Source organism: Chaetodon auriga, chromosome 4, assembly GCF_051107435.1.
Source record: "Chaetodon auriga isolate fChaAug3 chromosome 4, fChaAug3.hap1, whole genome shotgun sequence".
NCBI lineage: Eukaryota > Metazoa > Chordata > Actinopteri > Chaetodontiformes > Chaetodontidae > Chaetodon > Chaetodon auriga.
This window is the reverse complement of record NC_135077.1, coordinates 8,682,390-8,706,666: the sequence shown is the minus strand read 5'-3', so window position 1 is coordinate 8,706,666 and position 24,277 is coordinate 8,682,390. Positions and strand designations below refer to the sequence as shown.

At 44.0% G+C, this 24,277-nt stretch overlaps 3 protein-coding genes across 3 annotated transcripts; all 3 read left to right on the top strand.

The window, feature by feature from the left end:
* The first annotated feature begins 503 nt into the window (after positions 1-503).
* samd1b (sterile alpha motif domain containing 1b) lies at positions 504-12,807 on the top strand. Its single transcript, XM_076729713.1, has 7 exons — positions 504-1,767; positions 2,877-3,105; positions 4,077-4,210; positions 7,494-7,542; positions 7,647-7,764; positions 10,216-10,330; positions 10,453-12,807. Exons 1-7 carry the CDS (start codon positions 601-603, stop codon positions 10,594-10,596), a joined length of 1,956 nt encoding a protein of 651 aa, XP_076585828.1. The 5' UTR covers positions 504-600; the 3' UTR covers positions 10,597-12,807.
* Positions 12,808-13,771: 964 nt separating this feature from the next.
* On the top strand, positions 13,772-20,068 carry LOC143319471 (transitional endoplasmic reticulum ATPase). Its single transcript, XM_076728486.1, has 17 exons — positions 13,772-14,101; positions 14,189-14,361; positions 14,915-15,057; positions 15,295-15,425; positions 15,558-15,689; positions 15,805-15,907; positions 16,099-16,232; positions 16,322-16,457; positions 16,552-16,664; positions 17,059-17,223; positions 17,335-17,457; positions 17,542-17,754; positions 17,869-18,047; positions 18,159-18,288; positions 18,726-18,884; positions 19,296-19,447; positions 19,549-20,068. Exons 1-17 carry the CDS (start codon positions 13,922-13,924, stop codon positions 19,652-19,654), a joined length of 2,472 nt encoding a protein of 823 aa, XP_076584601.1. The 5' UTR covers positions 13,772-13,921; the 3' UTR covers positions 19,655-20,068.
* Positions 20,069-20,671: 603 nt separating this feature from the next.
* Positions 20,672-23,896, top strand: ndufb7 (NADH:ubiquinone oxidoreductase subunit B7). The gene is made up of 3 exons (XM_076727793.1): positions 20,672-20,937; positions 21,813-21,981; positions 23,733-23,896. Exons 1-3 carry the CDS (start codon positions 20,826-20,828, stop codon positions 23,818-23,820), a joined length of 369 nt encoding a protein of 122 aa, XP_076583908.1. The 5' UTR covers positions 20,672-20,825; the 3' UTR covers positions 23,821-23,896.
* The last annotated feature ends 381 nt before the right edge of the window (positions 23,897-24,277 follow it).

Genomic DNA, 24,277 nt, shown 5'->3' with positions numbered 1-24,277 from the left:
GTGTTTGTGTGTGTGTGGCTGTGTGTGTATGTGTTTGAGCGTCCAGCTGCTGCACGTTTTGGAAAGAGTGAATTGCAGATGATGGGATATTTGAACTGATTGTTGTCGCCCAGAGGTCAGACATCCATCACTGCCTCCTGATGCGGAATGGAGCCGTCATCCACCCATCTGTTGACCGCTCGACTCAATCAGATTCGCCATAACGCTCAAAAACACGACACTCAATTACTCAGCCGTGTCCTCCCCCCGCTGTTTGGGCTGTGCGCTGGTCTTTGTGTTAAAAAAAACCCGAAATAACAAACTGCGGGTTGATCAGGACCTGACTGCGAACAAAGAACGACGCTCCGATGCGCTAAAAGCCAGTCAATTCCACCTTAAATGTCATTTGCGTCTGTGGTGGAGACCTAGGCGCCATCTTCGGTCCACCTTAAGCGCACAATGTGGCCAGCGAACGCAAGCGTACCAGCCAGGCTTCCGTCCTCGTTCTCCAGCCGGGGATCGCACTCTGGCTTCCCCGCTTTGACACAGCGTCACTTGTGAAACAACAGAGGGGAAGAAAGACGCACTCGGGCCAAACCCCATCCGCACCAGCAGGAGAAGATGTCCGAGCCCAATAAGTACCGAGAGTGGATCCTGGAAACAATCGACTCTCTCCGCTCGAGGAAAGCCCGTCCGGATCTGGAGAGGATTTGTCGAATGGTGCGGAGACGACACGGGTCAGACCCGGACCGAACCAGGACAGAACTGGAAAAACTGATTCAAGAGCAGACGGTGCTCAAAGTTAGCTACAAGGGCTCCATATCGTACCGAAACGCGGCGAAGGTGCAGAGGAAAAGCAGAAAGAAGAGTGAGTTTACGGCCGCTGGCAGCAGCGGCGCGGAGGCAGCGAGGGAGCGGACCAAACACGACCATCCGAACAACAACGGCGACAGTGCGCACAGCTTCACCGACCAGGAGGAGGGAGAGGAGGACTCGGAGCCCAGCCCAGATCCCCACACTCACACATCAGCCAGCGCCACCGGCAAGAAGCTCAAGCCTGCCTCCAGCCCCAGTAGCGGAAACGAGTGCCTCAGTTGTGGCGCAACAACGGGCTGCGATGTCGGGAGCGGCTGTAAAGAGGAGAAAGCAAGTGCACCGAGAGACAAGGGATTAGAGCCGCAGGGAGCGGGGGACTGTCCGTCGCCCGGCCACAGAACAAGCGCACACGACGGCGGTGATGCCGGCAGGACAACACCGAGCAAAGCCGATGCAGTTCGCGAAGGAAAGGAGCCGGGTTTGTCTGGGGCTGACACCCAGAACAAAACTTGCTCAGGGAGCGTCGGCAACCTCCCTCAACAACAGAAGCAGAAGCAGGCAGAGCCCCTCAAGCCCAAACTTCGAGTCGCAGGAGGAGGCACCAAAACAGCGGGGAACCACGCCAACCCCGACCTGGGAGACAGATTGGTGGCTTCTGTTCGCAGCCTGTCCGAGAGGAGCCTCCGGGGGGGCTCCGCCGCCGCGACCAGAGGCCACATGAAGCCGCTAGGGCTGAAGGAGATTTTGGGCTATCTGAGCAGCCAAGAGCGGCTGTCGGAGGAGAAGCTGACCCGAGGCAAAGTCAAAGTGGTCATGGAGAGAGAGGTGGCGAGGGGCAGGCTGCGCAGGACCCGCTGCGGGAACATTACTCTTCCTCTGAGGGGGATGGTGATGGAGGAGCCCGTGCCGAAGAACGCGTCCGCTGACAGACTTATGAAGAGCGCACTGCAGGACAAGCACACCGTGAAAAAGGTGGGCACCGCTAACTTAATATTTCCAACACGTCCCAGTTGTACAGGGCGCGCGGAGCAGCGCTGGCTTGATGGCTTGCTGATAAATTAATGATCACTGGTTAAAACCGCACACACGGCACCGGGACGCGCTCGGCTTCCCTCGCCAAATATGTTTGTTTCGTGTTCAGCCTCGATGTGTTAAAAGCAGAAGTGTTTTGGGGAGATTTCCCACATATGCGAGGAGCTTGTTTCTCTAATTGTCAGCGGGATGCCACCGTGCCTGCGCTGCGTTTGTCCTCTGTAGCCTCGGTAAATATGTGTGTGTGTGTGTGTGTGTGTGTGTGTGTGTGTGTGTGTGTGTGTGTGTGTGTGTGTGTGTGTGTGTGTCTTCCTGCACAAAGGTGCGGGTTACATACAGGAGCAGACAGCGGCTTCCCCCGCGCGCTCCACAAAGAGCGTCTCTGCATGGCGCGAGCACGAGCACTTTCTGCTTCCGTCGCCGTATCACTGTTTGGGGTCAATAAACATTTCGTTTTGGCTCTCAGGAACTTTAGCAGTGCGGAACAGAGCGCGTACAGCCCGGGCCTGCCGCGCAGGAGGCGGTGTCTGTCTAAACTTGAGACGTGCCGCTGCCGCGCTCTCCTGAGCGCCGCTGTGTCGCGCAGGCCGGCGGAGGACTCAGCCGAGCATCATGTTTGTTCATGTAGTCCACATTTTGCGTATTTTGAGGCGTGATTCAAACCCTGGAGTTTTGCTTTTTCTCGCCCCTTGTTATCCCCACATCTCCCCCTTTGCGTGCCTCATTAAATCCTTTGTATCATCCCTGACAGCACACTCTCCTCTCCTCCCTCTCCTCCTCCCTGGTGGGAGCAGACTTGAGTAGGCTTCAGTAGGCGGCTATCGTTATTTCTCATATCTGTGTGTTTCTCCAAGTGGGAGGTGTTTCTCATCTACTCTTTCCGCCCCGGAGAAGCGCAGCGGATCTAATATGCTGTTTAAAGCTCAAATGGGGTACAAGGACCCGAACCTGAGTGAGAACTTGAATCAAATTCAGGTTTTGTCCACCCACCTCCACTTTACCCCCTTTATTAATGGAGACGCTTATTTGAACTTTCTATGTGGTTGCAGCCGCCGTTCCCCTCTCCCCAGGAGAGTGAGCCAATGGAAACAGCCAGCGAAGAAGAGGAACGGGAAGAGAACAGGGAAGAGGAGGAGGAGGAGGAGGAGGATCCCCGGAGTTCTGATGAGGAAGGAGGACTGTCCCCGGTAGCCATGACAACCGAACCGGAGCTCATTGAGAAAAGCAAAGAAGATGCTGAGATCCAGACAGCATCAGAGCAGCCGCACGAGGGCAAAGGTGTGTGCGCGTGAACGTGTGCGTGCGCGGGCTCTAATTGTCACGTACACCATCACTTCCTCTACCACTAAAAGTATTTCTGATTTTACTTTTTTTTTAAAATTTAAATTACAAATTCAACCAACATTTTAAATCCTAATATAATCTTTAAGTCTATATTTTTTACTGCAGCTTTATTTATGCTGATCTAAATAATGCTAAGTTTCAACTAAGACTAAGTTTTTTAATTTCTGTATAAATAAAATCATGATACTGAGAATTTGTATATCATTACACAATTGCTAATGAAACAACTGTTATAATCTATAAGTTTGAGTACTACTACAATACTGATTCCAGACAGTTGGGATGTTCTGCAAAACATAAATAAAATAGAACCTGATCATTTGTTAATCCCGTTTGACACTGAAAACAGCACAAAGACGATATATTTAATGTTTGACCTCACCCACTTCATTGATTTTTGTAAATATCTGCTTATTCTGAATTTGCTGGGTTTTCTTGTTTCAAACAAAATGGGACAGGAACAACTAAAGACTGGGAAAGATGTGGAACGCTCCAAAAACACCTGTTTGGAACATTCCACAGGTAAACGGGTTCATTGGTCTCAGGTGATAGTATCATGATTGGGTATGAAAGGGGCATCCTGGAAAGGCTCAGTCGTTCACAAGCGAGGATGGAGAGAGGTTCACCACTTTGTGAACACATGATTGGCTAAAGGAGATTACTACATGAGCTCAGGCACTTTGTAAAAGTGTTGCCAGTGAACACAGTTTGTTTGCAGATGATTGACTGATGATTTTTGGAATCAGAGTTGTACTACTACTACTACTACTACTACTACTACAGTAGCAACAACAACAACAACAACAATAATCATGATAACAATAATATAATGTTAGTGATAATAATTAAAGTTTAATAGTTTTTCATCTTTTCACCTCCCTCTTTTCTTGCTGCTGGTCTCTCAGGGACGTCTGGGCTTGACCTCCTCTCCATGACATCATGTCCACCTGTTCGTAGAGCGTCTCCGTCACAATCCAACAGTGCTCACTCGGAGGAGGAGAGAGCCGTCGTCCCTGATCAGCTACGTACGGAGATACAAGTAAGTGCAAGCGTTGTTAGATATTGCCATTATTGTGAGATGATAGTATTCCTCGTGTTATCAAAACTAGTCAAAATGACTCAAACGTACTGTAAAATGCAACGAGCAATGTTTGAGTCTGACTTTGGACCTCTGTTGTGTCTCTCTTTCCTGTTATTTCACTACTTCCTTTGATAAAATACTTCAAAAATAAACTCAAAGCATATCCCACATCTTAGTTCCTTTACAAGTGGTGGAAATATTGAGGTCCTTTATCTTAAAGGTACTAATACCACAATGTAAAAATCCACCATTACAAGTAAAAGTACTGTTTTCCAAATTTTTATATTATATGTTCTGTATCACTGGATTATTATCATGGATGCATTAACATGTGAGCAGCATATTAAAGCTATTCAAATGTTCAAACACCAGTGCAACTTATTACGTGATTTCATTTTTCCATATTTCCACTGAAATGTAGTGAAGTAGAAATCTAAAGTTGGATGAAAATATAGAACTACTGAAGGGCAAGTACTGAAACTGTACTGAAATACAAAACTTCAGTCAAAGTACGTAGTTGTTATCTGCTGCCGTCCTTTAGTAACATTTCAAATTTGGATTAAACTGTCACTGAAACCTGGTGAGATGCATTCGGTGTATATGTCCCGATTTTCCAAGCGCTTCTATTATGATGCGTTTTCAATACATCATTACATTTTCAGTCAGTATTTGCTATGAACTTGCAGTGGCTGTGAGGGTCAGTGGGTTCACTCTGTGGCGAGAGCACTCACACACTCATCTCCACAATTTTAAACTGAATCACTCGGACTAGAATGGGTTCTGAATGACTGAACTGCGTTTCAGGGAGACGGGTCAAAATTGTTCTTGACATACTGCTGTCTCTATTTTCAGAATTTACTTTAGAGACAATTTTTTCAAGATTTGGCAGCTATACTGCTGGGTCACGATAATACAAATGTTTTTTTTTTAAGCCAAATCGTCTCCATGATTCATTCTACTCACAGTTCATGAAATATTTTTGTGCTGTTCTGAACCCCTGAAGGCTCGAATCGTGCACGAACTGATGTATTTTACATCTCTGGCAGCAGCAACAGTCACTGCTTGGAATAAATTGAAAAATCAATAAGAAGCCCTATGTAGGTATAACGGCTCAACAGACAAAGACACACAGTATGGGGTGTCCAGAACGTATACTTGATCCGAGGACAATAAAAGGAACGCACATGAAAGAGAACATAATTGGTTAATTTCCTGTCAAGAGTTCATGTAAATTGTTCTTGATTGAAAGCATGAAATACATGTAACTGAGGCACATGGCTAATTTTACTATCTTATTTTTTATTTTTCCTAGCGGTCTGTGAGACACAGCGTGCTACATGCTGCATTTTGTGTCATGGTTTGTGGCACATAATGTGTTACAGTACGTGAGCGTCTTGAGATGCCGCGGAATAGATTTAGCCTTGAAATGAGGAAAATCAGTGCGGTGTGCAATATTTATGATTAACATGTCTTTAGCACATTCATTTGAAATATTGGGGACGAGATCAATTTTCATGTCATTTTTACTTGCAAACCGATGTGAAAAAACAGTTACATACAAAATGCGTTTTCATGGCACAGTGCGGTTTGACAGAGAGGAAACAATCGGACTCATCTATGAACGCCGTGATTTGTGACGTGGCATGCGTTGCTGTTCGCTGAATTGTGAGCAGTTTTTCCTTTTTTTTTTGCCGCTGCATACCACATACCCAAACACGCGATGGGCCCTTTTGACATTTTGACATGTGACAGCTGGAAAAGCACAGATGTAAACAATAACATTAGTGATTTTCACATGTTTAAAAAGAAGAACTGCAGTTCGATGCGGACGACGGCTGGTGGTCTCAGAGCTCATAAGAACAGTAAAGTGTGTTGATGGATGTTATGTGGCGGTGTGTGTGGCTGGTTAGCTTTTACAGGTGTTTACAGGTACCCTTAACATAAACTGGCCCAACAAACTGCTGAATCCACATGTCAAGCCTGTTATGTTTGGAAAATAAGAATCCTACTTTGTTAACATCCACACTTAACTTGCTAGCAGTCTTTTTCTTCCTTGCCTTTGTTGTTGCATTGCTATAAAATTGTAACTGTAATTGTAATTTCTTGGCACATTACTGCCACCAGTTGTGCATCAGTGGAATAGTGTGAAAAATAGCAGCTAGTGGACAAAACAACAAAAGCGTCATTGTGCATGATGAACAAAACACGGGCACATAAAAACGTCCGTATCGCTACTGCTCGTCAAAAACTTGACACCTTGTACCTTTAAGTGAAAATGAAATACTAAACAACAAATACATTGTTCTGTGTGTGTCAAATACATTTTGATCCCCAGCTCATGAAAGCCTTCACATTTGTGTGTTGTATGATCTTAAAGGAGCAGTCACTGAAGTGCTCGTACACAGCCCCTCCTCCGTCAATAGGAAACAAACAAAGGGGCCTGAACTGAGCCACACTATTCCAGCCAATCAGGAACAGGGGAACCAGCTGCACTCTGACCTCTGCCCCTCCCTCTTCTACACCTATGAAGGGAGCTATACAGTGATAGCAATGAAACCTAAGTAACATCGGTGATATTGCCAGCTTTCAGAGTTACACGTCTTGGCCTGTAGAGCATTACTTGTTGCGGCTAACTTACCCTCAGGGAGCAGATGCTCTGGATTCCACCATATTTCTCTTTTGGTCAGCTAGCCCAGTTGATAGTGTCGTTGCCTTGGCAATGTACGTCCATGAATTTGAGGGGGTGTAGCTTCTGAAGGAGCACTGACAGGAGAGGTGTTTTTGTTTGGCTGCAGAGTTCGGATCTCAGCAGTCTTTCTCCAGAACCGCTGACCCCACCATTGAGCAGGGAGTTTGGATGATTTAGCTTTGATATGTGTTATGCATTTTGAGAGATTTTTAAAATATATTTCCTATCTGTTGCCCTTGTTTGCTTGTGTTTTATTTGTGCTCCATTTTGCACTTCTATTATACAATCTTGGATCGTGGCCACTTCCTGTCTTGCACATCATCATTTACACTTCAGCAGCAGATGGTCTTGTTGCAGTTTTGTCATGATGCATCTTGGCACAGTCGGCTCCTTTAATCCTTGAGTTTAGTTGGAGGTCACTGATGATTTCAACATGGTTGTTCCTCTGGCGCGGTGTGAGTCTGACTGGTTTCACTGCGTGGATATGGTCTTTTTGTCGTGCTCATTTATTTTTCATCTTTGTTTGACCCTCTCTCTTCTCTCCACACACAGAGTCAGATGCAGCGTGACAGAATCAACCACAACTCCTCAGGCGTTAACAGTGAGTCCTGCTGTACAGATAATCTGTGTTTATATTTGTGTATGTTTGTCTTTGGTTGTTAGCGATGTTGACAGGTAATCAGACTGTGCTTAATTTTTCCTAAGGCTTGGAGTCTAAGACAGAGGTCGGCGTGTCGTCGTGCCTGCTCACACCCACTGCCTCCCCGAGAGACTCCGGCGTGTCTGAGGAGCGAGGGATAAACGGAGGAGTTAGCAGTGGAGGGTGAGTACAGCAGAGGCACTGAAGATGCCAAACAGATTCATTGGCTTTGGTTTTATCTGCTTCTGTGTTGCTTGCTTTTCTGGATCTGTTACAAAGCCCATTTTCCGTTGTGTTGATTTACTGTAAATAAGTTCAACTTTTAGAGTGAAATGAGCCAAAGCTGATGAAAACAAGCCATGAAGAAAGGAGGCACCACTGGATGCTTTGCAATGTGAAGCAGATGCTGTACTATCTATGAACACAGGCGTTTGAGTTAGCTTGGAATGCTAACTTGTGCTAGAACGACAACTTTCTGTGCTTTTTGCCTGTTGGATCAGAGACAATCCGCATGCTGAATGTTTTTACTTGGTGTTAAGCCAAGTTGCGTTACTAGACCCAAAAATATCCCCATTACAGGTCTTTGTTAATGATTATGTTTAATCACAAGTAGGCATAAAATCAGCGGGGGGCCTGGGCTCAGTGCTTATAGCCCAAGGAGAAGAAACTGCAGTTCCTCATGTGGCCACTTGAGGCTGGCTCCAAAAGGGAGTCAATCCCCATTGACCCCCATATTGAAATGCCCGACAGCCTGGTACAAAGACGGTTTTGCTCTCTAGAGCTCTTCATGACTGAAGACTGCACAGGGTGAATTTTTATGTAACTCACTCGTTTGAATTCTGTCAGCTCCACCCAGGCTCCACCTCTTTGCCCATGTTTGCATTAGCCTGGAGTTTGGTGGCGTTAGGCACTGCGGAGATGGCGACGTCACTGAACTTCACAGTGGCTCCACAGAAACCTATGGGTGACATCACAGAGACCACATCCATGCCATGTTCAGTCTATGTTTTTTTGGACTGAAAAAAGTTGAATTGTTTCAATTGCATGAAAGTAAATAGAAACCGAGGACACCTGACTGTTGTGGAGCTGTTCCTTCATCAAATTTGAAGTGGAGCTCTTTGCAGCCGACAGACACTTATTACCCAGACACAGTTTACATTTCACTGTAATGCTCTCGTCCCTTTCACCCATGAATTCAAAATCATATGAATACTTACACCCCTTACGTCTGTCATCTCTGCCAAGTTGCTAGCTGAGCTGCACCACATGCTCGTGCATCAGGGATTCTCTCTTTTTTTTCTTGTTTTTTGTGACCACAGTAAATTTTTAACAGTTACAGATTGCTTATTTGACAACAAAACTAGATAACTGATCATTTGTATTGCAAAATTAACATGTTAAATCACCCAATAAGCTAAAAAGTAACTTGAATGTGTTACACTGCACTTCGCTGAGCCACTGCTACCAGATTTCGAAAGTTACCGCTGAGCAACAACAATGTCAAAGTAGTTCTGAATCAACCATTTAGCTGCTGCGGTAGATGAATGCGGGCACAGAAACTAACATATTCTTTCAGCTTCATAAGGCTGCGCCTACCTACCTCGATTGGGTTGTGAGCTCGGTTTATTTGTGTGTCAAAAGCAGCAGCGAACCTTAGCTTGTTAATTTAGATTACCCCTGTTGAGTTTTATTATTTATGTGTTTATTTCTACATTTTGTACTCATAACACTGCAGTCTGTCTCTGTCAGCTTAATTTCCATCTCAATAAATCACACTCAGGCATTGTATGTTTCAGAGTTGGAAATACATTTTTTCCTCCAGCAGCTAAAGTGGCCAGGTGGATTCTGAACTGTACCTGGCACTCATATTTTTCACCAGCCGCCATTTTGTAATCACAGTTTTGTGTGTGATTAACTTTTGTGCAGCATTTGTCTTGCTTTGAAAAAAAAAAGGATTTAATATTTGTTCATTTATGTTTATCAATTTTTAACACACACACACACACACACACACACACACACACACACACGCAAGCACATGAACACAAACACACACACACAAACACCTGCACACACACATGCACACAAACACACACACACACGCACACACACACACACACACATGCACACACACACACACGCAAGCACATGAACACAAACACACACACACAAACACCTGCACACACACATGCACACAAACACACACACACACACACACACACACACACACACACACACACAGCCTCTCTGTTGTTAATGCTCAACACTAACTTTTCAGTAATCGTAACCATTTGTGCAGAAGCATGAGTTCAACATTTTGAGAGGTTTTTTTAATGTCCTACCCCATCCAGGCTGTGATTGGTTAGTTGATGAAAGGTATCATTGATGAGCAGTAACACTAACAATGACTCAGTGTAATCTCAGAGTTCAATTTATTACCGTGCTCCCATTCTAACAAACCAACACTGTAACCAAAACATAGGAAACACACACCCATTAACTAAAATCAGAGGAAAAGAACACAAAACTACTGTTAAACTAATGTTTTGCTCTGCTGGCTCTGACATAACTTGACAAGATTACTGCAGGTTTGTAATGGGCCAACGGGCCATCCGCCATCTCTCGTCTCTCTAGGTTTATAAAGTCTGAGGGGGCCAGTGGGAGCCCGGTGGACTGGACAGTGTCTGATGTGGTCAGTTATTTCACAGCAGCAGGTTTCCCTGAGCAGGCTGCGGCCTTCAGGACCCAGGTGAGCCTGTAGTCTCCTTTAATAACCACTAGAGGCCACCAGAGACTAGATTATTGGCTGTACTTCATCTAACGTGTGTAATCCACATCTACCGACCCACATTGCTTTGCTCTCTTCATTAGGAAATCGATGGCAAGTCTCTCCTCCTCATGCAGCGTAACGATGTTTTGACTGGCCTGTCAATCAGGCTCGGCCCCGCCCTCAAGATCTATGAGCGTCATGTAAAGGTTCTGCAGAAAACACACTTTGAGGAAGACGACTGCTAACAACATACACACGAAGAACACACAAAGACTCTTATGTCTGTATCCACATATAGCTCAAGTAATCATATAAAATGCATGTATGATATATAATACACATCACTTTTCATCACACACACACACACACACACACATGCACGCACACGCACACACACACACCTCTGTTCTCTTCCTCCTGTCCTTCTGCATCTGCTCTGGTCCAGAAATGAGACTGGATTTCCTGGACAACAAGGATTTTCTATCAAACAGAGCACAAGTGTTTGAAGGAGAAAGTAGACTCATGAAATTTGAGACGCAGAGGCCGAAAAAAAAATTGCATTTCTCTCTTTTTTTTTTATTTACAGCGATCAAGCACTTTGCAATTTCTTGATTAAACTGTGCAAGATGGTTTGTTTTTCATCTGTTACTTCGTGCCGACCTTTATGCACTTTTTGAAAGAGGTCGTGGTTATTCTGTGTGTTAAATTTGTTTTTTGAGGTTGTGATGCAAAGGTTTCTTGGTTGTGGATGCGTGTTTGCTATTGTACACATACTGTATGTGTGTGGAGGCTTGACAGAGGATGTTGGATTGAATGGAAACAAATTAGAAGTCCGCCTGATTAAATACATTCCCAGAAACTGGAGAGTCGAGATAAAGTCCGGTGCAGGGTTCAGGACCTTGTGCGAACAGTTGTAGGTCAAAGCAATAAGCTGATAATTCTCTGTAGATGTTTGAGCAGCGGTTGAATCTTGTAGAACGACAGGTGGTTGATTTTTCAGATGAAAATCCATGAAGCAAATACATTCATAATGTGTTTAAACACAGCTGGCCATGATCTGTTCTGGCCTATGGTTCGCCACATCAGGTGTCAGTTGCACAAAGATAAACTTTGACTGGCTATCAATCAAACTATTGACACTTAAGACAGATGTGAAAATTCATCCATCGCACAAAGCTGTCTGGTTCCTGACCGTCTTAAGTAGGACTAATTTGCAATGAGTTGTGGGTAAATTAATGCTGCATTTAGTATGTTCCAGTAAACAGTATATCACATGCAGGATGTCCTTTTGCATCCATTCACATTTTGCAGTGTGAAACCAGCATAGGCGGAGCGAGCAACTGCACCATTGTTTGTTAGCCCAGTTCAGCCCTGTTGCAGGCTCAGGATAGTTTCTTTAGACTAATGATAACAACTGACTGTGTTCTCGCTGCTGTAAATTTAACAAAAACTCTTTCTCTTCCTTTTACTCGTTCCACATTGCTGTTAGCAAACCACAAATTATGAGCCATGTTTTCCTGTTTTTAGGTGTTTGGTTCCACTGGTCAGCAGGTGTCACTAATTGTTACCATGCAAACATGGCTCTTAATTCAGCCTGGTGGTAGGGTGGCTACCTTTTCAGAATAGGTCCATCTAACTTGTATTAGACTCACCCAGGATCGGAATCAAGAGCGGCCCAACGCTACAGACCGGTCTAACCTATCTTTGTGAAACTGGCCTCAGAGTCGGCTGCATGAATCTCAAACTAACACTCCAGCTAACGGAAGCGAAATCAGCGGAACAATCAATTCTCGAGCAGATGTAACATAAAATTTGTAAATACATTGAAAAGAAGTCCATTTGATACATCAGCCTCCGTTTGTAAATGATCTAACTGAAAGATGCTATCGCAGGGTAAAGTCGAGTCAATCAGTCTATCAAAACTAATCTCATACCACCAGCATTTTTTAACTGTTTGTACCGGTCAAACCTTAGAAACCAAATGCTGTCAAATGATCACACATCTCATTCCCACCTCGTCATTCCAGGTTTGGCATCTCCTCTGTGCATGAATTGTAAAAATTGAAATTGATTTTTTTGTACTTCTGTTTTCAGCATATTGGTTTCATTTTGTGAATGTTTTCAGTCCACTCTCCGCACACTGACGATCTTTCTTTGTGCATTCACACCTCCTCTACCTCTCTCCCCTCATTATCCCCTTCACTTTCATCTTGTTTGCAACTTCCAAGAACACATTTTCAGGTTATTACAGTTTGTCGAAGGTGTCCATTATGGTGTTTGTTGCCACTGTTAGCATTCAGGCCATTTCATTCTCATTAGTTACATCTGTGGGGGAGGACAGTGTTTGAATCCAGATCCTCACCAGGGGAATGTACAGTGCGTCTTTGCCCTTGTTGCTTGTCTCAAGTTATTTGTTAAAGGACAATTTTAGTAATAAAAGTTTCAATTAAAACACCACAATGTGTCCATTTTGCGTGTGTGTGTGTGAACATATGTTTCAACTGTGCTTGTGCATGTTTGTGTTCATGTGAGGGCTGTTTGTGTTTGTGTGTACCAGACACAAATGTGCATATGTTGCGTGTGTGAGGGAGAGGATCCAACAACGGTTTAGAGCAGCTGGGTTACGCCAGCAGCTCCCTTCAGTCACAGCGACAAGGAGTTGAAGGAGGAGAGACCAGGCTGCGTTTCAGAAAAGACTTATCTGAACGAGACAGACTGCTGTAGAAGTCGCTTTCTTTTTGGAAAATAAGTTCTATGCAGAATATATTTTGATCCATAAATATTTCTCAGTAAGTCTGGAAGTGTTCTTCATGACCAGCCAGGCACTTGTCCCAGCATCTGCTGCTTAGAAGCAGGGGGAGGAGGAAATAACACGCTATATCTGTCCTGGGACAGTCTCCAAGGTAAGTGCTTGGCATCTGTGTGTGTGTGTGTGTGTGTGTGTGTGTGTGTGTGTGTGTGTGTGTATGATGGGGTTACAAATAAGACAGCGAGTCAGACAGGCATATTTATACCTCCACTGATTAACAGACAGGGTGCAGCTTCCACAAACATGGTGTTTCAAGGCAACAGAGACAAAGACTGAGACTCTGCTGGGAACTTCTGGGCTCCAGGACAGCCAAAGCCACACCAGAGCAGATGAGATCAGGCAGAACCTGAAACCTTTGGCACTGACCACAGCAGAAATAAAAGAGCATACAAGCTCGCCTCCTGCATATAGCACAGTAAACAACTGCAGACGCCAGTCAGGGACCAGACTCTAGTGTGAAAAATTGAGGATATCTGAAATCTGACGAGACAAAGGAGAGCAGTCATGCCAGGTTCAGGAGGAGCAGAGTGAGTGAAACAGCTGCGTGTGTGTGCATGCTTGTTCATGCATATTTGAACCTACTGTACAATATTTTGTTAAAGTTTTATCTATTTCTCTCATAAAACTGGTGCTACTTAGAAACCGCAAATCATACTTATATTAAAACTCAAAACTATCGATAAGATATTTTCAAATGCTTACAGACTCACGCAGTTGCTACGTGCAGAGCCAAAGAGAGTCTAAATACAGCTCAGTGTCACATGAGGAAACCAGAGCTACAAGTGCACAGCCTGCATGTGAGAGTCATAATGTGTTTCTTGTTTGGAAGCCCAAAGGGAGAAGACTTCTCCACTGCCATCCTGAAGCAGAAACACCGGCCCAACAGACTCATTGTGGACGAAGCTCTCAATGAAGACAGCAGCATTGTCTGCCTGTCACAGGTCTGTGTGTGGGTCTGTGCAAAGTGGACGTATGTGTCCTAGTCACGTGTGTATTTCCAGATTTGTGAGTGTGTGTGTTTTCACTAGAATAAGACAGAGGAGCTGCAGCTCTTCCGGGGGGACACGGTGGTGCTGAGAGGGAGGAAGCGTCGCCAAACGGTGTGTATCGTGCTGACTGATGACACCTGTGGTGACGAACGAATCCGCATGAATCGTGTGACACGCAACAACCTGCGTGTCCGGCTCGGTGATGTCATCAGGTAGATCTTACACCTGTGTCCAGTGGTGGCAGAAGCACTCAGACCCTTTGCTTTGGTAAAACATACACAAGTAAAAACTCCACTGCAAGTAAAAGTCCTGCATTCAACACTTACATATATCCTATAAGATAATCGTGTGTTTGTCCAGCAACTCCAAGAGGGGTTATAAATGTTTAATTTAAGAAGAAGTAGAAATTTCTCAACCCTTAAAGAAACACTTAATCCTTCAGTTTGTATACATGGTTTTCACTGCACAGGAAGGGCATGAAAATTTTTAATCTGAAAAGTAACTAAAGCTGTCAGACAAATGTAATGGAGTAAAAAGTACAAAATTTTCTTCTGGGGTGCATTGGAGTAGAAGTATAGAGTTGTATGATATGGAAATAGTCAATATTCAGGTACCTCAATTGTGTACTTAACAACAGTATTTCAGGAAAAACACTTAGCTGAATTCCACCAGTGACTACATCTTTGTGTTACTTATGAGGTTTGAGAACATTATATTCAATAATCAGGAATAATCCCTAAACTTCTGCTGTGTCTTTCATCACAGTATTCACGCCTGCCCCGATATCAAGTACGGGAAAAAGATCCACGTCCTCCCGATAGATGACACCATTGAGGGCCTGACAGGAAACCTCTTTGAGGTTTTTCTCAAGCCGTATTTTCTGGAGGCTTACCGGCCCATACATAAAGGTACTGTTGCAGTACCTGTATGTCACACCACAGTAACACACCACAATAAAGAGCTCTAATCATCACATGGTCTCTAAAAGACATTACTGCCAGGTGTGCCAGCCTATTTTTGGCTCATATCAGCTTGTTTTTTTACTTCAACAGCATAAAACATTAGATCATACTGTCACCTCAACAGCACTGAGGACACACTCAGATGCTCCTGTGTGTGTAACTTTATTATATCTGTGTGGCCAGATGACATCTTCTTGGTGAGGGGGAGCATGCGGGCGGTGGAGTTCAAGGTGATGGAGACCGAGCCCAGCCCTCACTGCATCGTTGCTCCAGACACTGTCATCTACTGTGAGGGAGAGCCAATCAAGAGAGAGGTGTGTGAGATCCTCCTCAGACAGATGCATTAGTTCAGGCCTGTGCTGTTCAAACCAGGCAGGGTGGATCCATGGATTCGCTCTGTTTACAATGCTCCCCATGCTAACTGTACTGTCATTCCCCTGTGACAGGACGAGGAGGAGAGCCTTAATGACATCGGCTACGATGACATCGGAGGCTGTCGGAAGCAGCTGGCCCAGATCAAAGAGATGGTGGAGCTTCCTCTCAGACACCCTGGTCTTTTCAAAGCTATAGGAGTCAAGGTGTCACACAGACTCACAGAGCCTGATCACATGCACTCATATCAGTGCTTCCCTTCATTCGAACATCAGGCATTTCTCTTTTCATGACCCAGTGTGCTCTCCCCTCCTCTCTCAGCCTCCCAGAGGGATCCTGTTGTATGGCCCTGCAGGCACAGGAAAGACCCTGGTGGCGCGGGCTGTAGCCAATGAAACTGGTGCTTTCTTCTTCCTCATCAATGGTGAGGCTTTACTTTGTTTGTTTTTTTTTTACATGGTGACATATTGTTGACATAGGACCCCGCTCTTTGAAAATAAAGTATGCAGCAGTACCGGATCCTATTTGTAAATTGTTACTTACTCGTTGGTTTTCTTATTTGTATATATGTGTAGGAGAAAATGTGTCTTACATGCTCTGCTTTATTCTGTGCAGGTCCTGAGATCATGAGTAAGCTGGCGGGCGAGTCAGAAAGCAACCTAAGAAAGGCGTTTGAGGAGGCGGAGAAAAACGCTCCGGCCATCATCTTTATTGATGAGCTGGATGCCATCGCTCCCAAGAGAGAGAAGGTAAAGAATGGAGAACAAGTACAAAATGTCTGTGTGTGCTGTATAGGGTCAGTGTAACTCTGTGTGTGTGTGTGTGTGTGTGTGTGTAGACCCATGGTGAAGTGGAGAGGCGTATAGTCTCCCAGCTCCTGACCCTGATGGATGGCCTGAAGCAGAGAGCTCATGTGGTAGTCATGGCAGCCACAAACCGACCAAACAGCGTGGACTCTGCTCTGAGACGCTTTGGTCAGGACAGACACACACACATGCACACACACAGAAAATACAAAGTAAAGACACACACACATTTACAAGTGCGGTGATGTCTCTGTCTCTCCAGGCAGGTTTGACCGGGAGATTGACATTGGAATCCCTGATTCGACGGGCAGACTGGAGATCCTGCAGATTCACACCAAAAACATGAAGCTGGCGGACGACGTCGACCTGGAGAGGGTGAGAGGGAGCAGAAGCTGCGGCCAAACAACCATAAAAATATATAATGACTCAAGCTGAAACAATGAGCTGATTAAAACATAATGAGTCAATAATGAGTAATGAGTCTTAAAAAAAATAAACGAAGGGAATTGTGACTTACAGTATTATTAGTATAAAAATGATGATGTGATCAATAAATATTAGATATAACAGAGTCAATAGAGTTCAGTTCAGTTCACTCTCCGGTTCCATCAACATTATTACATGGATTTTTACCAGAGTCTGATGTCAGTGATGTTGTTTATTTAACTGTAACACCATTTCTGATGTCATCCATCCTGATCTTGATATGCGCGTGTGTGCTGTTTGCCACATTAATGTCAATATCCCTGAGTTGTTGCACATGCCTCAGATCGCCACAGAGACCCACGGTCATGTAGGCGCCGACCTGGCTGCTCTGTGCTCAGAAGCTGCTCTGCAAGCCATCCGCAAGAAGATGACCCTCATAGACCTGGAGGACGAATCCATCGATGCTGACCTGCTCAACTCACTGGCCGTCACCATGGATGACTTCCAAGTACACACAAACACACACACACACACAAATAAATACAGACAGACTTAAGCTCTTCCAGGCTGTGCTGGATGTCGATGTATTCCTCCCTCAAACATTAACTGTCTCCGTCAGTGGGCGCTGAGTCAGAGCAACCCATCAGCTCTGAGAGAGACCGTTGCAGAGGTGCCTCAGGTGAACTGGCAGGACATTGGAGGACTGGACGAGGTCAAGAGAGAACTGCAAGAGCTCGTCCAGGTGACACTCATACCACCACTCTGCACATACCTGCAAACAGAAGACAGATCAAGCATCCATCGATCTTCATCTCTCTCTCCTCAGTACCCTGTCGAGTATCCAGACAAGTTCCTGAAGTTTGGTATGACTCCATCACGTGGAGTGCTGTTCTACGGCCCTCCAGGCTGTGGGAAAACACTACTGGCTAAGGCCATCGCCAACGAGTGCCAAGCAAACTTTGTTTCCATCAAAGGACCCGAGATGCTCACCATGTGGTTTGGAGAATCAGAAGCCAATGTCAGAGATGTGTTTGATAAGGTGAGAGCAGTGACAGGAAAGACAAATGAATAAACCACAGCAGGGCATACATTTGTGTCTCTTACTATTCACAGTGTTACCTTGCTGACCTCCTATCCTCTCCTCTGCCTACAGGCGAGACAGGCGGCTCCCTGCATCTTGTTTTTCGACGAGCTGGACTCCATTGCCAAATCCAGAGGAGGCGGAGCTGGGGATGCAGGTGGTGCAGCTGACAGAGTCATAAACCAGATACTCACAGAGATGGACGGCATGTCCGACAAAAAGAATGTTTTCATTATTGGCGCCACTAACAGGTGCACATGTGGGAATTAGCATTATGATTGTGGTTTGAGAGGGCAGTGCCCTGGAAGAGACCATTGATGTTCCCCTTAGTTCATCTCTCTGTCTTTACCTCGTCGCACCAGACCCGACATCATAGACGCTGCCATCCTGCGGCCGGGCCGTTTGGACCAGCTCATCTACATCCCGCTCCCAGACAGACCATCTCGCACGGCAATCCTGAACGCCAACCTACGCAAGTCCCCTGTCGCACGAGTTAGTGACACACACACACACACACACACACACACACACACACACACACACAGTTGGTTTGTCCCTTTATAAACTGTAGATTGCAGTAGGTAAATGCCTCACAAATGCTCTGTTATCTTTGCATATTCAAAACGTTCAATTACTGTTGCATGTAGATGATTGAACTACTGCATATTTTATGAGCTTATTATGTGTTTTGCCTTAAAAACTTCATGCTGCAAGAGAAATGGTACGTTCAGCTGGTAAATGTAGTGGAGTAAAACCATGAAATCTTGCCTAAATACACAGTGTCTTTACCTAAAAACTGTAAAATGTTGGTTGTTCTCTGAGAATGATACTTACCAAATAATTTGCATCTTTAGGTTGAATATTTCACCTTGCTTCACTGTCTGTCCCTTCCTCTTTCCTTTTGCACCTCCGTTCTCTCCTTCCTGTAGGATGTAGACCTGGAATACCTGTCTGGCATCACAGACGGATTCTCCGGAGCTGACCTGACAGAGATCTGCCAGCGGGCTTGTAAGCTGGCCATCCGTGAGGCCATCGAGGCTGAGATCAAGGCTGAGCGTCAGAGGAAGAACAGACCTGGGATCCCCATGGTCAGACTGCTACTGCTGCACTGCAGACTTCCTCATTTACACCACATTATACTGTGTTAAACAGGCCACTTATAACTGAGTCTTGTGTCCTTAACACACACACACACACACACACACACACACACACACACACACACACACACACACACACACACACACACACACACACATCACTGTATGCTCCACTGCTCAAAGCAGTACCAGGCTGTGTGTGCGTGGTACAGACAGAGACTGTGGAAGATAAACAAGTTCCCTAAAGGGCGGCTGTGTGTTTTGTAACTTTCAGCCTTTGGACTGGGAACACACACACACACACACACACACACACACACACACACACACACACACACACATATATTGAGTGTGTATTGTCTCCATGTGAAGTCCTCATAATGTTTTCTCTGTCTGCAGGATGAGGACTTTGATCCAGTCCCAGAGATCAGGAAGGACCACTTTGAAGAAGCGATGCGATTTGCTCGCCGCTCTGTCAGTGACAATGACATCCGCAAATATGAAATGTTTGCTCAAACTCTGCAGCAGAGCCGAGGTTTCGGAAACTTCAGGTACACATATTCAAATGCAACACGTGTCTCTACAGAAAATGTCTTCTTGATTTCTTCAAAGACATTCAAGGCTCCTTTCTTTTTTCCCTTTCTCCACACAGGTTCCCTTCTGCTACTGGTGCCCGGTCTGGAGGTCAGGGGTCAGGCTCTGGATCAGGGAGGCCAGGCCTGTACAGAGAGGAAGGCAATGATGATCTCTATCAGTGACAAAAACTCATATAGTTGAACAACAGCACAATGCTTTCCTCTTTCACTGCTTTGTTTGGCTTCCTTGGAGGAATGGAAACAGAAGAATAATGGGTGTGGAGATGACAAATTAAAAAGGGAAACATGGGGACATAATTATAATTATGATTGTAAGGAATCTTTTAAATACTTTTCAACACACATGCAATAGCTTGACTCAAACAAGAAATCAGATGAAAAATGTCTGTGTATAATTTATGTTATAATATTGAATTGTTTCAATGTGAAAATCAATACATTGTAAGACACTGACACTGAGATAAAGAAAGAAATGTGGCAAAACCACCTACCATCTATTTGCACTATGAAAATGATGTAAGTTGTGTTTTTGTGTGTCTTTTAACTGTTATAAATAAATTTATTTGTATGCCTCTATATCACTCCAACAAGATTTATCTTGGAATACTGCATGCTGTATGTTTGTACATGCTGCATTTAAGAATACAGTTTAGAGTACTCTTAATGGAACAGGGCTATTGTTAATGTTATTTGTAACACCTGTGCCTTTCTTACTATGACAAGTCAAAATGTGTGCTGTGAAAAAAGATGATTTGATTAAGCATGAATGTATATACATCATGTAGGCACAATATAAACTGAGTAATTATGGTGTTAAAATGGAGTTTGACAGAGGCGTCTTTAGAAAATAGGGCCTTATGTACCAGATGAAAGAGCCACTTCACACAAAGACAAGCCAGACACAGTCAATCTGAGACCTTCATGACCTCTTAGGGTCTGGAGCCCTGGTGCAGTTACCCACTTGGTAGTCCAGTCTTACCAGAAAATATTGAATACTGTGCTGAACCGTAATGTTTGCACGGTTAACATCATTAAATTCTAACGACCACATCAGTAAATTTGTTGTTTCTAATATTAGTAAACACTTAGTTATTGGAAAAAGCAGGAGCAACCTGCCAACGGAACCTTTGTTATCTGGCCAGAGGGACGTTGTTTCTCTGAAGAACCGCTCGGCTGTTTATTTCCGGTGAAAGGCGGAAGTAGAAGCAGGGCGCTTGTGGAGGTGACCGAATGGAAGACAGTAGAATCATATTGGAAATATAAGATTAGCGCGGAGCAGAAACAAACAAAATATATCAGTTCTAGCTAACAGTGCATAAACATCGTCGGTGCCATGGGAGCTCACCTGGTCAGACGGTATGTCACCGAGACAGGCAGCGAGCCGGACCCAGCGAAGAAATTTGAGTTCGACCCCCAGACTGGCTTTCCAGAGAGGAAAGAGAGAGGTTTGTCAGCAGCTCAGAGAAACTAATAACTGCATTCTGAAATGTGTTTATAATCTTCTGGGTTGGAATTGATTTCCTAATCAGCCATGCTAGTCCAGCTTGTCAAACGTTAGCTGAGCTAGCTAGCAAGTTAGCATACCAGCTAACAGGCGCTCGAGGAGGCGAGTGTAAAGCGAGCTGGTGCTCTGTCCTAGTCTGTGGCCAACTTGGCGTATATATTTACTTTTGGTTGCTTATTTGGCTCCAGTCTCTACCTATATATACAAAAACTTTTTAGTGTAACATCGAGTTACAACGGTCATGGTTAGTTATTCCTATATTTCTCAAGTCATAGAGACGGAAGATAATTATATCAGTACTGTGTTTATACCTGATAAGTAATGAACACGATATGTAGAAATGCTACCCAGCACTACCAAATGTGCCTGGTTGTTCAAAAATACACATCATACTGAAGGTGTATTTCGTTTGCCGTTAAATGCAATTCACATGCAGGAGAGCTGTTTTTTACGTGGCTGAATTGAATCAAGTCTGACCGGCGTAGAGATATTGTGATGTTGTCAGTGGACCCCACTTCAGAAATCTCACCATTTTAAATCAAAGACTAGACAAGTTGCTGTCTGTCTTGAGTGGCACTGTGCTATGAAGCTTGGATACATTAACGCTCAGCTTGGATTTCTTTATGAAAAAACAGATTTTGCTCCTGAAAAAAACAGACTTGTGTATACATATTTATATTGTTATATTTTTTTTACTTTTTTAATAGCTTATTTTTAGTAGATGTGTCAAGCACCAACTTTACCAAAGCAAATTCCTCGTATGTGCAAATTCGTACTTGGCAATAAAGCTTTTTCTGATTCTGATTCTGATTCTAGAGATGATATCAAGCCAGGAGCAGATGAACTTGGCCCAGCTGCCTGTGGAACAGAGGGACTACTGTGCTCATTACCTCCTGAAACTCATGAAGTGTAAGAGGGACAACTGGCCCAACTTCCTGGCCTGCAAGCATGAGAGACATGACTGGGACTACTGCGAACACCAAGAGTAAGTGTTTACAGTAGAGTAAAAGCTGAGAAAGGCTGGATTTAGTCAGTCTATTGCGGGGCTGACTCTCCTAATTTAAACCTTAATTTGTTTCACTGCACGTAAAGCCATTTGTTATGAGGCAAAACTGAGGTGCAAGCTTCCTGCAGTCAGCAGTTGTCGATACATCACCTCTAACACCACTGGGTGATGTACGTTACTATGAGACTATGAAAAGTAGGTCGAAGACATACATTATTTGTATGTGGTTCATGTTTGTCTCTCATTCAGCTCAGTAAACCTCAGTGTAATAATTAAAGTGGCTGGCCTCCTCTAATAATGATAATGATAATGATAATAATACTAAACTTTGTATATCACATACATACAATCACTCATCAAGTGGGTGCTTCACATAGAAAAGACTGAGTGGACATAAAAACAGTTAGAAATTGAATGTAAACTAAGTTGGAGAATAAAACCCTCTTAGTAATTGTAATAAGGATCAAAATAAAAATAAGGACAATAAAACATAACATAAAACCACAGAATATGATAATATAGGTAAAAATAGAGTAGAATAAAGGTGAAAAAAAGCATCTTATGAGTGTTGTATATGTTAAAGGTCCCCAACTGCTTTTGTTCAATGGACAGCATTTTTCTAAGCAGAAACTGGGGTGGTCAGATATTCAAATAAAAATGACATTTATTTAGGCCTAATTAACGAGTTATAGTTCAGTGTTTTCACTTTCTTACAAAATGAATGTTATTTCTATCAGCCTATATCAGTGTGAACAGACTCCTAAAAGAAAATCCATAATGACAACTAGATATTTAGGTAGAAAATGCTTTCAGACATCAACCGAAGAGGCTGTCAACGTGAACGAGTTCTTAGCTCAACAAAAACTCTTCAGGATCCCAGGACGCAAAAATACTCGGTTTGAGACTCAGTACAGCTGTTTGTCAATGAAATTGAACCCAAGTGACGCCTCTTGCGTGTAGTAGTCAAGCTTACTGATTCTCTGACAACTCCTGTAGTCCAGCCAGTCTGCTGCTGTTGGCTCCTGGGAATGTGCAGCCCGGGAACCGAGCAGTTTGATGGTGGGTCCACAGAGTAGAGAGGATGGAGTTGGACAATGATCCCATTCTGTAGAACGGGTGAACTTTGAATTTACAAACTTTTCAACTTGATGCAGGGGTTGGCAAGCTGATCAACAGTCACTCTAAAGACAGACTGGGGAGTAATGTTAGATGTGCCATTTTTGAAAGGAGTCCATTAATATTCAGTGGGACAGATGGGAAGCTTTGGTGGGCCGGATGTGGCCCACGGGCCGCCAGTTGACAATCACTGGTATATGTCTTCTTGAGGCAAAACTCAACTCTCTTACCACAAGGTCCTCTTGGTCGCTGTTCTGGAGCTTTCACGCAGTCTTCCTCAGCAGATGGAGTTGCCCATTTGTGAATTTGTAGATGTTCAGATTCCGTTTTTGTGTGCACGTGACAGCCGTCTCATCCATGATGGTTTGAAAAGATCTTCAAGACTGTTTAAACTAAGTAGCGAGTTTTCCTCCTCCATAAAACCTAAACCCAGGTTTCCAACAGCGTACTGTATCTCACAGATTGAATAACTATTAAGTTGTAATGGCCATGAGTTTATTCAAGACCCTCAACAATTTCAGATTTAATTGTTCAACTTTACTCAAAGTATGATATTATATACAACATCCACCATAACATTAACAATGCACACTGTGTTTTTCTGCTGTTTTCAGCTATGTGATGCGTATGAAGGAGTATGAGAGAGAGAGGAGGCTCCAGCTGAGGAAGAAGAGAATTGAGGCTCAGGCTGAAGCTGCATGATCAGTACATCCTCTGATAAGTCCTCCCTGTATATACATACTGCTATTCACAATAAACAATATTGTTCAAGCTCTAACAGCCCTCAGTCTTTGTCATGTCACAATGTACAATAATCCTCTGGATGACCAAAAACAGTGTGATATTTGGTTGATTACCTATATATACCACAGCCTTTTCCTCCTAAATAGATTATCTGCCATTTTAAATGGTTGACTGAAGATGTTTTTCCTCGTTCCTGCTACAGATTTCATCCAAGGTCAACAATTTTTACATCTTCAGTATTTGGATGAGTCTGAAAAGGGTATTAATTTTGGGGTTTGCTAAAGTTTTCTTGTGTTCGGCTGCCACATTCTAAACGTGTGCAGCTGCAACATAACTTAGATGACATACACATTTCAACCCCAGCTGGTTCTGTAAAATTGAACTGTTCTGTTTTCAGGTGATGCTACATTGATAT